This window comes from Ailuropoda melanoleuca, chromosome 12, assembly GCF_002007445.2.
Source record: "Ailuropoda melanoleuca isolate Jingjing chromosome 12, ASM200744v2, whole genome shotgun sequence".
NCBI classification, from domain to species: Eukaryota; Metazoa; Chordata; class Mammalia; order Carnivora; family Ursidae; genus Ailuropoda; species Ailuropoda melanoleuca.
This window is the reverse complement of record NC_048229.1, coordinates 77,577,911-77,594,952: the sequence shown is the minus strand read 5'-3', so window position 1 is coordinate 77,594,952 and position 17,042 is coordinate 77,577,911. Positions and strand designations below refer to the sequence as shown.

At 48.9% G+C, this 17,042-nt stretch overlaps 1 protein-coding gene across 1 annotated transcript in view; it reads right to left on the bottom strand.

The window, feature by feature from the left end:
- USP10 (ubiquitin specific peptidase 10) overlaps nucleotides 1-5,256 on the bottom strand; it is an 81,655-nt gene extending 76,399 nt beyond the window's left edge. The window contains exon 1 of the mRNA XM_034639622.1: nucleotides 5,185-5,256. Within this exon, the coding sequence (XP_034495513.1) occupies nucleotides 5,185-5,241 (57 nt within the window). The 5' untranslated portion in view covers nucleotides 5,242-5,256. The remainder of the gene's footprint in view (nucleotides 1-5,184) is intronic.
- Nucleotides 5,257-17,042: the final 11,786 nt, after the last annotated feature.

The window sequence follows — 17,042 nt, the reverse complement described above, 5'->3', positions numbered from 1 at the left end:
CGGGGCGCGGGGAGGCCGGGCGCGCCGGGCGCGCGCTGCGCATGCGCGGCCGACAGGTGGGCGTGCGCGGCGGGAGCCGGCCTGTTGGACTGTGAGCCCACGCGCCCCTCTGCGCCGCGGGCCTCTGGGCCGCGCACTGGGGGCCCTGGGCCCCCACTGCGTTGTTGGAAGGGGAATGGGCAGGGGACGGAGATGGTAACGCCAAAGCGCCCAGCTGGCCCGGGCTTCTCACCTGCTGGGAGGCCAGCTGGGTGCTGGGCGAGACTTGGGACCTTCCGGAACCTGAGGTCGGCCCCGGCCCCGAGCCACAAGGTCTCCGTAGGCCGGGGTCTCCCAAGTGAGCGCCGAAGGTTCCCGGAGGAACCCCCTGTTGATGGCGATAACACTTCTGTCCATTCATTCGTTTATTCACTCTTCATTCCACAAACGTCTGCGCGCCCACTCTGTGCCACGCCTATTGCCAGGCACTGAAGAAGATTCAAATAAAACACACGCGTAAGCTCTCAGCACTGGGGCCTGGCAAATAGCAAGCACTCAGGAAGTGCTACCTATTACACACATACGTGCACGTATGCAGACAGATCACCTTTTGGGTCACTGATCCCAGAAACAGCCCCCTACCCGACCACGCAGTTTACCATCTGGTTTGGCCCCCTTTCTGGGTGTGTGACTTTGAACAAGTTACTTCTCTTTCTTCAGCTTTGTTTTCCTCACCTACGAATGAGACTAATGCAATTTCTTAACTAAGGGATTTCTGTGAGGATCGTATTAGATGAGTGTGAACAAATCCGCCAAGAGAGCCAGGCTTCCAAAAAAAAAAAAAAAGTAGCTACTGTGATTATTGGTTTCACTTGTTCAACAAATATACATGGAGAGCCTACTATTGACAGACTCCGCGCTAAGCAGCAGAGATCAACAGTAAGATCCATGGCTACATTCTGTTAAGACGGAGGGCCTGGTCTTCTCAAAAATGGGACACCATGAAAAATAACATGGGGGGGGGGAATTGCTCTAAATAAAATAAAAGAGTTAAAATATACCAAATACAATGGCTAATCTTGATGGGATCCTGCTGTGTTTTTTAAGCGAGTAGATATCTTTTGACAATCAGAGAAATTGGAGTATGCTTTGTTATTGGTAATTGTAATGGTGTACTAATGATATTGTGCACGTGTGAGAGAATGTTCTTATTGTTAGAATATGCCTCTGAAGAATTTAGGGATGAATGTCATAATGCCTGTGAGTTCTTTTTTAATGGTTCAACAAAAAACAGTATAAAGACAGGCAACTGGACATAGAGAGCAAATGAGGCAAATGTGAACAATTGGATCAAAGTGGTACTATCAACTTTTCCGTACATTTGAAAAGTTATATAACAAAAAGCTGGGTTAACAATATAGTATTGTATTCATGCTATGGTTACAACAGAAAAATTATATCTGCATGTGGATAAAGACAAAGGGATATGAAAACCCAGTGTAGTCTTATGGCGGTTGATGTTCGATTTTATCATAATGGTGCTTGGACAAAAAATAAAAATCAAATAGGACCTAGTTCCAAGTTTCAAATCACTCACAGAGATATTAACACATGATTTCAATACAAGGAGGTAGATGGTAAAGAGCAAATATCAGGGGCGCCTGGGTGGCTCAGTTGGTTAAGCGACTGTCTTCTGCTCAGATCATGATCCCAAGGTCCTAGGATCGAACCCCGCATCGGGCTCCCTGCTTCCAGGGGAACCTGCTTCTCCCTCTCCCTCTGCCTGCTTCCCCCTCTCTCTCTGCCTGCTTCTCCCTTTCCTTCTGTCTGCTGCTCCCCTTGCTTGTGCTCTCTCTGTCAAATAAATAAATAAAACCTTAAAAAAGAGAGAGAGAGAGAAAATATCAATAGGTATTCTGGGCCCCACAATGCTGAGCAGGCCCTGGTATTTGCAACCAGTTCAGGGGCATTGGAGGAACCCAGAGTCAACATAGGCCTGAATTAAAATCCTGACTCCTTCACTCATTGGTTGTGTGAACATCAGCAGGTTACTTACCCTTTCTGTAAATCTTTCGTAAAAGGAGGTATGGTAGACAAAATAATGCCAGCCCCACTCCCATCCCAAAAATGACTACGTCCTAATCCCTGGAATCTATGAATACATGACCTCACATGACAAAAAGAACTTTGCAGATATGATTATATTGAAGACCTTAAGATGAAGAGATCATTCTGCATTATCTGGGTGGGCCCAGGTAAGTGCAAGAATCCTTATAAGGGAAAGAGGGAGGAGGCCAGAGAGTCAAACAATCAGACAAGGAAATGTGGCAACAGAAGCAGAGTGGGGGGAGAGAGAGATTGATCTGAAGATGCTATGCTGCTGGCTTTGAAGGTGGAGGGAGGGGCCAGGAGCCAACGAATGCAGGCAGTCTCTAGAAGCTGGAAAAGGCAAGGAAACAGATTTCCTCCTAGTTCTTCCAGAATGAGCATAGCCTTGCCCACACCTGGATTTCAGAATCTTCTGACCTACAAAATTGTAGAATAATCATTTGTAAACCAGTAAGTTTGTGGTCATTTGTTACAGCAACAATAGAAAACTAACAGAGCGAACAATACCCCCTGCTTTGCAAACATGTTGCCAGGAGGAAATGAAGTAATGGCTCAGCACATGGAATATGGTGCCTGGCAGTTTTTAACTACTGTTCAACAAACTTGTTATATCTAGGGAGGGTATAAGTGTTCTCTGAAGAGGTAACATTTGAGCTAAATCTTGAGGAGTATATCTTGAGAAGGGATCCATATTTCCCCATCTAAACCAGCAGATAGGGGTGCCTGGGTGACTCAGTCAGTTAAGCATCTGCCTTCAGGCCAGGTCACGATTACGGGGTCCTGGGATCGCGCCCAGCATTGGGCTCCCTGCTCAGTGGGGAGTCTGCCTGTCCCTCTCCCTCTGCTGCTCACCCCTGCTTGTGTGCTCTCTCTCAAATAAATAAATAAAATCTTTAAAAAGGAATAAATAAATAAATAAATAAATAAACCGGTGGATACATAGTCTGACAAGCAGGAGTTAATTCCTGGATCCCAGAGGACAGACTATTCTATTAGGCCTTTCCTATCTGGAAAATTCTTTTCTGGAATTCTGATAGTATAGAGGAATACCACTAGCTGTATGACCTTAGGCAAGTACCTGACCTCTCTGGTCTCAGTTTCCTCATCTAAAAATGGGAAAAACAATACCTTGCAAAGATGTAATGAAAATGAATATAGTAACAAGATAACATATGTAGATTTCTTGGTAAAATATCCAGCCAACAGCAAGAGCTCAGTAAACAGTGGAAACTATCATTACCCCAGTCTCCTTGGAAAAGAAAGTGATGTTCACACAGGAAGGGTGAAGTGTATTTGACAGAATTTATTGCTAATAATGAAATTCAAGTTTTCAAACAAAAAATGGAATTTTGGGAAACATATCCACCATTGTGAGCTGGGCGGCTTCCCAATACTTTAAGATTTTTCTGGTGGGATTGGTGACGATAGTAACAAATGTGATTTTTTTTAAATAATGAAGAATGGAATGTTTCAGCATTTGGAAGATCTGTATACCTCAGTGAACCAATATTTTCCACATGACCCAAGTGGGGTATTATAAAATCATGCATGAGTAAAAGATCCATTCAAAGTACAAGACAGACAAATAGATTTTAATCTAACAGAGTACAAAAAAGTTCATTAATATGATTTCACATTCCACTTTGCAGTGTTTCTTTAAGAAATCTGTCTGCTTTTGGCAGTGATGAGGAAAAATATCCACCACTGTCTAAAAACATCATTCCTAAAAAATAAATAAATAATAAAATAATAAAACAAAATAGATTAAACAATAAAAACATCCCTCCTTTAGAGGAATATACTTTTTAGGAAAATACCCTACCCTCCCTTTCCTAACCACACTCTCTGTGTGAGGCTGGCTTTTCTTCATATACCACAACCAAAACAACATATCACTTCAGACTGAATTCAGCGGCAGATGTGAGAACCCAGCTGTTTTCCTTTAAGCCAGACACTAAAGAGCTTTACAAAAATCCACCATATGGGGTCCCTGGGTGGCTCAGTCAGTTAAGCAAAACTCTTGATCTCAGCCCAGGTCTTGATCTGAGGGTCGTGAGTTCAAGCCCTACATTGGGCTTCACGTTGGGTGTGGAGTCTACTTAAAAAAAGAAAAATTGGGGCGCCTGGGTGGCTCAGGGGGTTAAGCATCTGCCTTTGACTCAGGTCATGATCCCAGGGTCCCAGGATCGAGCCCCCAGTTAGGCTCCCTGCTAGCAGAAAGCCTGCTTCTCCTTCCCCCCTCCCTCTGCTGCTCTGCCTGCTTTGTGCACGCGCTCTCTCTCTCTCTGTCAAATAAATAAGTAAAATCTTTAAAAAAGTAAAATAAAAGAAAGAAAAATCTACCATAATGCCATTCTTCTCACCCAAATTTTTTGCTTTGGAAAATAGTTATTTCTCATTAAAAAAAAATGTTATGAGACTCCTGGGTGGCTCAGTCAGTTAAGCGTCTGCCTTAGGCTCGGGTCATCGTCCCAGGGTCCTGGGATGGAGCCCCACATCGGGCTCCCTGATCCGCTGGGAGCCTGCTTCTGCCTCTCACAGTCCCCTTGCTTGTGTTTCCTCTCGCTGTCTCTCTCTCTGTGTCAAATAAATAAATAAATAAATAAATAAATAAATAAATAAATAAATAAATAAATAAAATCTTTTAAAAATGTATTGTTTTTATGTTGAAGTACAATGCATTTACGATTAATGCATTACTCTATTTTTTAAATGTCTCAGTTTTTATTCCTAAATGGTAAATAACAATAGACATAACTTACAAAAACAAAGATTTTCTGAGGTCAGCAATAATTCTGAAGAACGTAAGGAAGTTTGAGAATGACAGACAGCCTGCCGCTTTGCTCATCTGCCCAGAACTTTCTTTCCCCTCAGCCACTCAGCTCTCTGATGGCCACTGTCTCTGAGAGGAGGTCTCTGGCCACCTCTCCACGGTGCACTTGAGCCCCTGATCGCAGCTTATTCCACGGGACACATTACGTGAAACCTGTTTAGCAGTGAATATGAAGGTCACACTTGGCCAGGCTGCCCCGGGGGCCCAGACTGCCACCTCCCAGCCCGTGCACTGGCCAGGACGTCCTCAGCACAACTGCTCACCTTTTTATTTCTTCTCATTCTCTTGCTCTCCCTCTCGTTTTTGGTGGCAGAACTCATCAAGTTGAAGGGTCTTAAGTATCCATGCAATGCAGCTCCTTACTCACAAGTCGTCTTTATGTCCTTGTCCCTGCCCTCCCCCCAGGTCACACGCAGCCCCAGACGAGCACGTCACCATGGCTGGGGAGACCCTGCTAAGGAAGGGCAGTGAACACAAGGTGAGAAGAACCGCTGGGATGGACTGCATCTCCAAGGCGGAGGGCAAACCACCTGGAGACCGTGGCAGAACCACTGATTTCCCGGAGCTCGGGTCCCAGGTAACGGGGGAGGTCCTGCCCGCCTAAGAGGATCAGTTGAGACACGAATGTGACGTGACTCTAGTCTCGTAAAATGAGCCATTAACCGCTGAGTGCTTGCGTTAGTAATGAGTTAAAGTGGCGACATTGCAATTTGATGCCTTTCATTTGTCTCGGTCCAGTCCCCCTTACAAGCCTTCCCTTTTCTTTCCCACTCAGCCAAGAATTGCTTATTTTTCATTGACTTTCAGCTAACTTAGGTTTTTCCTGTCTGTCAGACAGGGAGCTCAGAGGGAAAACAAAACAAAACAAAACAAAAACACCACATTCTTCCAATCTCTTATAGCCTACAAAAATAAGTATCTTTTCAGGGCACCTGGGTAGCGCAGTTGTTAAGCGTCTGCCTTCGGCTCAGGGCGTGATCCCAGCATTCTAGGATCGAGCCCCGCATCAGGCTCCTCCGCTGGGAACCTGCTTCTTCCTCTCCCACTCCCCCTGCCTGTGTTCCCTCTCTCGCTGGCTGTCTCTATATCAAATAAATAAATAAAATCTTTTTAAAAAAATAAGTATCTTTTTTACTCTAAAGGCAAGGTTAATCATTATGACAAAATCAAGAAGTAAAAAAATAATCCAGGACCCCAGCACTCTGGCACAAACACTATGACTTCTTGATTTTTTTTTCTCCCTAAGCCTGTGGTTAACATGGATGGGACGGGGTTTTCCAGAGAGGACTTGGAATCTGCCAATCTGAGCTCAGCTCCCAGCTACCCACTCAGCAGCGGGGGAACCGTGGGCAAGCCGGCTGCTGGAAGCTTCTGTTTCCCTTCTCACACAGTCAGCAAGATTAAATGAACTCATATACATTGGCTAGAGTGCGGTAAGCTGGAGATCAAAGGGAGGAGTCAGCCAAGGCACCCCAAGCAGCCGATACCAAATGACCCTGCAAGCGATATGATGGGGCACAAGCAGGGGGAGAGGAGTTCAGTCCAGGAAAAACTAGAGGAGTCCATGCAGTGCCTGGAAAATAGGGCTGGACTGTCAGAGAGTCTTGGTAGAGAGAATGTCAGAGAAACGCACGGGGGCAGGTCATATAATGACATCTACCATGTACCGAGGGCTGTGTGCTAGGCACTTGGATTACATTTTTTATATGCACCAGCCCATCACGTATTCATGTATTTATTCATTTGACAGAAGTGCATTGAGCTGCTACCATTTGCAAGTATTAATTTAGATGCTGGAGATGGAAGGGAAAGTGACACAGAATGCCTCCATTTCCCGGACAGAGACACGCATGTGTTCTGAACTCATACTGTCCGTGCAGGTTGTCCCCAGCACTTCACCATCACTGAGGACACTGCCATGAAATCTTAACACATCTCCTTCTGACTTTCTTTTTGATTATCAATTGAACAAGCAATCACTTGGTGGCTGGTGAGCACATTTCAACTGGGGGATCACCCAAGGGTTTCCCGACAGGTGTGACTCCCCGTAAGGGAGGCCACTCCCAGCTGAAGACATGGAGCAGGAGACTGGTTTTGTCCCATCACATGCTGGTCAGTCAAAGCCACAAGGTTCCCCCGTCCTGCCCCAATACTTATGATTTTGTTCTGGGGAGGTGAGGTCCATACACGCCTTGCTTTCCATTAGAGACTTAACACCAGGCAAATCCCTGACACGTGGTGAGTGTTCATGGATGCTTGATGAATGAATGAACAATGCGGGCCCTGAGAATATTCGAACCATAGCTAGAGTGTGCAGACAGGGACGCAGCAGATTCGAGCCTTCAGAACCCACCCTCACGTTTTCTCCAGAGTAGAGATTCTCTTTCTTCTGATTCATGACAAACTAGGTCTTTGAAACATGACAAGGTGACCTGGCTAATTAAACACAGAAAAAATGAGCACCCCACACTTCGCCTGGAGGATAGCAATGCCCTACTCATGCAATACCCTCCCACTCCGCCCTTGCCGCTTCAGTCTACTGTCCGTGTAGCAGCCAGAGAGCCTGTTGAAGCTCACACTTGCTCCTGTCCCCCCTCTGCTCAGGACCCTCCGCTGACCCGCCAGCACTCTGAGTACAAGTCCGTACAGTGACCTGCAAGGCCCTCCACAATCTGGTCCTGCCTCCTCATCTTCTCCTTTCCCTAACACCCTCTCCCCTTAGCACATTGGCCTCCCTGCTGGTCCTCCTGCCCCAGGACATTAGCACTCGCTCACCCATCTGCCTGGAATGTCCTCCCCACAGGTCCGTGGCTACTCCCTCACTCTCTCATGAGGACTTCCCTGGTTGCCCTTGACAAAGGGAAACCACCCCAAACTGCTTATCCTCTTCTTTGTTTCTTTTTTTCTCATTAGGACATATCACTCACATGCCTATATTGAATCTATTTTCTTTAAATGAAAGCAGAGATATTGATGTTTTGTTCACTCTAATGTCCTCACAGCCTAGGACAGCACCTTTCGCATAAGTGTTCCATAAATATGTGCTGATTTAATTAAGTGCTTGGTTAATGAACCCAAATGGGGTCTCCTGGGAGCCAAGACAAGTCACTCCTTTTATCTGGGATCTTCTCTAGGGACATTTGGAGGATGTCCCCAAATCTCTAAGACCTCTTTTACCTCTGACAGCCATTACCTCTAAACAAACATCAAGATTTGACTCATCTGTTGGTTCCAAGACCTTTTTTTTTTTTTCCATTTGAAATGTGCTCTAAAGCCTGCTGGCCTTTAGCTCCACCACACTCAAAGTCACCCTAGGGACTTCTTCTGCGTTCACACCCCCAGAGCCATCTGTGTGGAAGAGTACAGGCGGCTGCCAATTCTTTGACGCTCTGCATTGAGAGAGGGAGTCTGCTCCCCAACCCTTGAATTGCTGCCCCGGGACTTGCTTTGCCCAACAGAATGTAGTGTAAGCGACATTGTGTGAGTTCCAAGGCCGAGCCTTTCTCTCTAGTGCTCTGAGTGTTTCTTCATGGAACCCAGCCCCTGTGGTGTAAGAAGACCGAGGGACATGGGGAGGCCACATGAGGGAGAATGAGAAGGTCCCGCCCTCCCCCTCAGCCAGGCTCCCAGCCGACGGCCACATCCACTGTCAGCCACATGCGGGAGCCACCTGGGATGTCCCAACCCAGTTGAGACCCCAGATGGCGGCAGCCCCAGCTGTTGCCACACAGAGAAAAGGATGGCCCAGCTGAGCCCACGACATCATGAGAGATTAAGTCACGGTGGTTGTGTTAAGCCTCTATATTTCGGGTGATGCGTTACACAGTCATAAATAATCAAATACCCTGGTCTGTTGGGGCTGCTATCACCGGAACACCATAATTCCATAATTCTGGATGGCTTCTAAACAGTAGAAATACATTTCTCACAGTGCTGGAGTCTGAGAGGTCCAAGAGTGAGACACTGGCCGGCTAGGGGATCCGCTCCCTGGTTCATAGATGGCATCTTTACCCTGTGTCTTCACAGATGGAGAAGGGAGGCAGCTCTCTGGGTTTCCCTGATAAAGGCGCTAATCCCAGCCGTCAGGCTCCTCCCTCGTGACCCAGCACCTCATAAAGGCCCTGCCTCCTAACACCGTCACATTGTGGGGTTAGGCTCTCAACATATGGATTTGGGGTGGGGAGCAGGACATGAACATTCAGTCGCATCCAACAACATCCCTAGAACACATACAAAAGCATCCTCCTGGGGGCCTGTGTGGCTCAGTCAGCTCAGCAACGGACTCTTGCTCTCCACTCAGCTCATGATCTCAGGGGCGTGAGATCGAGCCCCCTGAAGGTCTGCGCTCAACTCGGAGTCTGCTTGAGACTCCCTCACATGCTCGTGCTTACACTCTCTCTCTCAGATATATAAATTAAATCTTAAACAAAACACAACAAAACAGGCGCCTGGGTGCCTCAGTCGGTTAAGGTCCCGACTCTTGATTTCGGCTCAGGTCGTGATCTCGGGATCCTGGGATGGAGCCCCGTGTCAGGCTCCGTGCTCAACTGGGAGTCTGCTTCTCTCTCTCTCCCTCTGCCCCTCCTCCCACTCACACGTGTGCTCTCTCTCTCTACATAAAATGAATACAATCTAAAAAAATGACCTCCTGAGAAAATAATAATAATAATAATGACAACAAACAAATCTCCTGAAGAGATTTCCCCTTTTGTTTTTACTTAAATTTTTAAACCACTGATGCCAGACCCAATCCTAGACCAATCAGTCAAAGTCTCCAGCTATGGGCCCGGGCACACATGTTTTATGAACCTCCCCCCCCACCCCCGCCCCGTGCCCCATGCTGTGCTAACTGGCAGCGTGGACAGAGAACCCCCTTTTGGGCCCTCTGGCCTTGCCATGCTGCCTCACCAGCTGGCCGGCCACTACAGGCAACATGATCTCTCACAGCCCCATAGCTTAGCAGTGCCCTTCCCTCTGTCTGAAACACCCTTCCCTGACATTCCGGGCTGGTGAACTCTTACTGACTCAGCGTGTGCACCCCACCACCAGCATTATTGGAAACCACACAAGCTTTGGATTCAGGTAGACGTGGGTCACAGTCCTGCCACTGATTCGCTGTGTGAGCTTGGGTGAAGTACTTTGTGTTTCCAAACCTCAGCGTCTTCATCTGTGAAATGGAGTTAATGCCGGGGGAGTTCTGTGGAGCTGTGTCAGCATCTGGCACAGTGCCGGGTCCTTAGCGTGAACTCAATCAACGCAAGAGAGTTTATTAGCACACGGTCATGCCCACGCGTTTACGTGTTATCTGTGGCTGATTTCCCACTGGAACAGCAAACTGAGTGGTTGCAACAGAGACCCTCTGGCCCACAAAGTCTAAAATCATTACTATCAGGTCGTTTACAGGACAGTTTCCTGACCCTTGGCCTAGAGCTGTGGTTCTCAAAGTGCGGTCCCTGAACTATGAGCAACAGCAGCAGGGCATTGTGAGAAATGTAAATGCTTGCACTCCTTCTGCATTCAGACCCACGGAATCGAACAGTCCAAAAGCAGGCTCCCCAGGGTTCTAATGCCTTTGAAAGTCAGGTGACCTCTGGGCAGACTTGAGGACGTTGCTTGAGTAGTCTGATGTGACATCTGAAGGGCATTCAGTATTCCAAGTTTAGAATAATTTTTCCCTTTTTTTTCCAAGATTTATTCATTTGTTTGAGAGACAGAGAGAGAGGGAGCGAGGGAGAATGTGAGCAGGGGGAGGGGCAGAAGGAGAGGGAGAGAGAATCTCAAGCAGACTGTGTGCTGAGCACAGAGCCTGAGACAGGACTTGATCCCAGGACCCTGAGATCATGACCTGAGCTAAAACCAAGAGCCAGACCCTTCACTGACTGCACCACCCAGGCACCCCTAGAATAAGTTTTCTTTAAATGGCATATGGGGGGAAATGGTGGGAGTTAAGATTGGGGAGCTAGGCAGATGGCAGATTGTGCTAAGGCAGGAAGTTAAACTATTATTCTGCACTGAAGACTTTTGGCACAGGAATGGTGATCAGATTTTCATTTTAGAAAGATATTTCAGGCATCAGCGTGGAAACCAGTGAGGTAAGGGTAGGAAGGTGCTGAGGCTAGAGGACCACAAAAAGATGGGAGAACTTGTAGCTAGTTAAGAGCCTGGAACTAAATCCAAGGCTGGAGACACTTTGTGAATGCCTGGATACAGCCATACCTGAAGCTAGAGAAAATTCATAGACTTCCCAATTAGGCCATCCTCAATAGGATGCTAGAGAGAAGCCAGGTAACGGGAGACAGAATTGGAAGATACTGAGGGGATGGAGTCCGACGACTGATGTGCAAGGTGAGAGACTGGCAATGTTATCCTAATGCCATATTTCTGATTTGTTGGACTGGGTACACGGGGCAGCCCAGGAGGAGGCATTTAACTGCACGTAGAACCTGTCTGATTGCTTTCAAAATGACGGGTAAGAGAAACATAAGCCAAGGGAATGACAGTGCTCCTCTCGAGACACAGGATACGTGTCTCGTCTTACTCTTCACTTCCACCAACACACCCTTGTGAACACCGTAGCAGAGGTTAAGAACACCCCTCACCTGGCAACACCATGGTGGCTGAGGGAGCCTCGCTTCAGAGTTCAGTGCTCCTAGGCTGAAATTCTAGCTGTGCCCCCACAACAAGCCATTTCATCTGACTCAGTTCCTGCTTCTTCATCCGTAATCTTGGGATAACAAGATGGAACTCCAGCACAGCGGTGAGGAATACATATTGAGACATCAAATGCAAACCGCTTTGCAAGGTGCCTGGTACGCGTTCAGTGTCTTGTCAGAGGTGGGCGTTAGGGTGATCGTTCTGGGAACTCCAAACAGACAAACATTTTTTGACTAACTGGCTTGTGACATGGATTGTTTCTTTCCAATTTAAAAGGCTTTTTTTCTTTAAATGGAAGTTTAAAAAATAATAAAAGCATAATTACCATTTAACAGGTAATTACTATGCTGTGCTTGCTCTAGGATTAAATAAAAGGGATTTGCATATAAGATAATATTGTTCCTGTTAGTGCTACTGATACATTAGTTATGCAATAATTTTGACTTTAACTTCATGGGTAGATTCTGGGGATGGTGGCCTCCCAGGAGAGGGAGAGGGGCACCCTACCACCTGCCAATGCCGTCCCCACTAATGCTGTGACCTCAGGTTAATGGCAAGAAGAATCAGAGGCAGGAAACTGAGGCTCCAACCTACTTTGAATAATCCAGTTTGTTCTAATTCTTTCCAATCATAAAGGCAATTCGAGCTCAACGTGGTAAACAGGGTAAAGCAAACTAGAAAGAAGAAAAATCTCACTTCTCTTCAAAAACCAACGCTGTTGGCTTTTTGGTATATAACCTCCAAACCTTTTTAAAAATATATATCTATATTAACATAATAGTGAGAATTTCATTGAGTTCAATGACGCACAGAAAACATCCAAGACAGTGCATGGCACTTAGCTACTGCTCGGGAAGTGTTACCAGTATTATTACTGGATATCTGATTTTGTATCCTGGCTGTTTCCATGCAACTACTTTCCCATTTTATTAAAAATGAAAAAAAAAAAAACACCTCATAAACATTGTACAATATTCTGTCTTGTGCACATTTCCTGTATTTAAATTGCATTAATCCTTCATTCTTATGAATATTAATAAGCATCTTCGTGCTTAAGGTAGTCTCTATGTTTCAAGTTATCACATTGTATTAGTTCGGGTTTTCCAGAGAAAAAGAGCTAATAGGGTGTATATATACAGAGACTGAAATTTGTTTTTCTTTTTCTTTTTTTTTTCCCTCTTCCACACCCCAAGATAGACATTCAGTTTAAGGAACTGGTTCATGTGATGATGGAGGCTGGAAGTGCAAAATCTGCAGGACGGGCTGGTAGGCTGGGGACCCTGGGGAGGGGCTGATGCTGCAGTTCAAGCCTGAAGACAACCTACCGGAGAATTCCCTCATGCTCTGGGAAGTTTCGTCTTTGTTCTAGTAAGGCCTTCACCTGATTGGGTGAGGCCCGTGCACACGATGGAGGGCAATCTGCTTTACTTCACTGTCCACCAATTTCAGTGTTAATCTCACCAAAAAACACTTCCACAGAAACACCCAGAGTGACGTGTGACCAAATGCCCGGACACAGTGGCTCAGACAAGTTTATGCATAAAAATTCCCCGGCACCGATGCATTAACTAAATCAAGATTCCAGACCTGCAAAACTGAAAGCCAGACCCTAAAACAGAGCAATGGCATCAAACCACTGTCCTCCATGGGGGAATATGTCTTACAAAGCCCGCTGACCATTTTCTTTGATATTTTTCATGGCGTCTTTCCATGTGGGTGACGAAACAATCACTCAATCTTTGACTGTCAGAGTTGATGGGACACAGAAATCTTTCAGCTTCCCATTTCCCAGAGGGTAACGTGCTGACACACAACAGTCTCTGTTATTCTGGGTAGAGCACAAAGGGGTAGGGGCTGGCGGCAAACAAGCTGGGAAAATACTGGTTTAAGCAAAGTTAGATGGGTATCTGATGGGCCTTCTGGAGGCTGTGATGTACAAATGTGTCCCCTGGTGTGAATCTCCAAGAGGTGGGTATTGTCTCCAGGATTTCCCAAACCCTTCCTGACCAGAATGCCTTTATTTATTTATTTATTTTTGAAACTTTCAAAACCCATGCGTAGCTTTAGTCACCTACGTAGACCCGACCTTTCCATGGAGCGTCAGTGAACTTCGAGCCTGCGAACGGAGCTCTTTTAGGTGGCTGCTTAGGGGACAAGCGTTCTGCAAGTCACACCGAGGGACACAAGTCGCCTCCAGCCATCTCCTGGCACAGCTGCAAAGATTTGAGAGGCGGTGCCCCATCCAGGGGTGTGTGACCGAGCCAAAGCTAAAATGTGCCTTCCTGCCTCACAGCCCATGCTCTGTGAACATCACAGGGAGCAGATCTAGTCCCTTTCTACAAACAGGAGCTACTGAGTGAAGCCTTGCTCGAGGCTCCCTCGTTACAAACACTGGATTGGGGTCCAGATCTCAACCTCAGCCTGGAACAAAAAAGGCCTACAGCTTGGACGCTTGGAGCTGCCTATGGGAGTTATATATTTTTAGCGCCTTTCGATGACTAGGAGTGGGACCGCGGCCCCTGGGGAAGATGAGTCACCCCTGCGGCATGCCTGGTCCAATGATCCCGTTAAAGCCAGAGAGGCTGGAGATCATTCAAAGGCCTGAGCCACACCAGACCTTCCTGCCCACGTCAGCAGGAAGCCCACAGACAAGGTTCACTTTCTCCGGGTACAGCAGGTGTGTGGCCTTGCCGAAGTTGGCTCCCAGACCTTTTCCAGCCTTTCAAGCTGGAAGCTGCAGCCGCCCCCAGAGTGGGTTGTGCTGAACTAGATAGAAGCCCCGCGGTTCGGGTTGTGGCCACCGGCACAACTGCCATCGATGTGGCAGAGACTCACAGCCCGGGAAGGCCTGTGGCTGGGGACAGGAGACAGACACTTCGAGAGGGCAGTAGTCCTCAATCTTGCAGGCATTATACTCCCCGGGAGGGCCTGTGAAAACAGGCATTGCCGGCCCAGCCCCAGGCAGGGTGACTCAGCGGGTCTGGGGTGGGGCCCGAGAAGCTGCACACCCGGCAAGCTCCCTGTGATGGTGAGGCCGCTGGGGCAGGGGACCACGGCCTGGGGAGCACTGCTCTAGGGTGCTCGTGGAGGATGCCCTGAGCACCAGCCCCAGACTTGCTGCCCCACGGGTCTAGAATGAATGCTGCCTCTAGTCTCACCATCTTGTCCCCAGTTTTAGAACTCAAGCGGGGAGCTTGTGTCCCGGCTCTCAACCTGGAGCTATCTGGGACACCAAGCTCAGAACTCAGAGAATAGGCTGAATTATTGCTTTAATATTTTCACCAGCTCTATCGCGATAGAATTCTCATCACACAGCACTTGCCCCATTGAAGGGTACAATTCAGTGATTTTTTGTGGGTGCAGATACGTGCAGCCAGAACCACCATCAGTTCGAGGACGTTTCCATCCCTGCAAGGAGGAAGCCGGCGCCCAAGAGCATCGCTCTCTTTCCATCATCCCTACCCCAGCCCTAAGCACCCCTTAACCTACCTCCTGGCTCTCTAAATTTGCCCATTCTAGCCCTGGCGTGGAGGTGGGTCCTGCAGGATGCGACCCCTGCGTCTGCCTTCTCCAGCTCCTCGCCCCTGTGGCCTGGATCCCAACCTCATTCTGCGCACGGCTCAGTGATGCTTCACTGTGTGGTTAGAGCGCATTTTGTGTCTCCACTCATCCAGTGCGGGGCTTTAGTTTCTGTGGCAAATAATTGATCGGTCTTTCGTTAAAATTCATGGAACTGTACACACAGAGTACATTTTATCGTATGGTCATTTTTAGAAAAAGGACACAGACAGCTTCCGCTTCCGGTCTCGGAACAGGGTTGGCCTGAGCCACCAGGTGAGACCCCCAGGTGGGCGGCGGGCGGGGCCAGCCTCCCTTCCAGGGCAGCTGTGGAGTGAGGCTGTGCCCGCAAGAGACCCTGGCCAAGCCACCACAGGGGGCAGTAGAATCCCCTAGGTGGGCCCCAGCCACCCTCCCCGCCGGCTGGCTGGCGGACCTCTGAGCTACAACCATGTCCTCGTGAGCCACCAAGTCCGTGTGTCATTTGTGTCACGGTGTTAGGTGACAGGGCATCCCGGCCCCTCCCTGGGGGTCTGTCAGGGAGTTCTCCCCGGCCAGCAACATCCACACGCAGATAGCAGCTCCCCCCTCCTATCCTCCCCCACCACCCAGTCCCTGCTCTCCACCATGGCCCAGACTTTGTTTTGAAAACAGGGGGCAGGTCACGTCCCCCCTCTGTCCAAGCCCTCTGTGACTTGCCCCAGCTCCCAAACCTCGCCACTTCCTACCTCTCTGTGCCTTGGTTTCCCTCACCCGCCATGCACACTCCCCATGCTGAGGTTTAAAAATGAATACCTTTGTTGAGATAGAATTCTTCTCTCATAAAACTGACCCCTTTGAAAAGTAGAGTTCAATGGGTTTTAGCGCATTCAGATCAGTGTGTCCCTGCCCTACCTGACCAGTGCTTGTCGGTCCTTGTCTCCCCACTGGGATGTAAGTGCTTCGGGCTTGATGGTCACCGTGTCCCCGGCCCCCCCGCAGCGGTGCCTGGCAGGCACAGTGCGGAAGCCTCGTGCCTCCAAGCCGAGTTGTTTGGGTGCATGGAGAAAGTGATCTCAAGGACGAGATCAGGCCCTTGAGAAGATGGCCCGGCCTCCGCTGACATGTGGTGAGGACCTTGTCCGTGCGGGGCTCCAAAGAGATGGGCCTGTGCCCCCCATTCTGCCTTCCACCCAGCCCCATACAGACTTCCCAGTCTCGTGCCCACTGCCGCCTCTGAGGCAGGGAACAGCTAAGAGCCTCCCTGCTGAGCCCCTGAGGTCACATATTTGCATCCCAGGAGGATCTCTGCGGGACAGGATACCTCACACGGAGAGTCTGAACGGCGGTCTTTCCCAAGTAGTGGAGAGTTGCAGAACGCGTTAGGACCCAGCCCCAGCTACTCCAGCTCCAGCTGCAGCGGGTGCCTCTGGCGAGCGGCTCACGCCCACTCCCCTCCGCTGCTTCTCCCACAGCCGCTCTTCAGCACCCCCACCCCCCAAGGCGCTTCCTGCTGCCCCCAAGGTCTCTGGCACAGCGGAGCCGGCTCCGGGTGCGCGGCGCAAAGGCCTCTGGGAGCTGCCCTGACCGAGGAGGCAAAGGCCGGTCAACGCTCCCGCTCTCCCTCCCGGAGCAGACGCACGAACATATCTCACCAACACTCTCCCAGCAACAGGGGCCCCTTCTATTTCCCACCCCCAAACTCGGAGGGGGCCTGTGTTGTGTTGCTGCAGGCTGCGATAGGAGAGGCCATGCCCTCCTCACGATAGGGGAGGCCATGCCCTCCTCACGCTGGGGACGCGGGCACGCGGGCTCTGGGAGCCTGGGGCTGCCGGGTGAGAGAGCTGGGTAAGGCCACCATGTGGAGAAAGCAGAGAGAGAGCAAAGGGGCGGGAGGAGGAGGGAGGCCTGAAAGAGGGGTGCCAGAGGA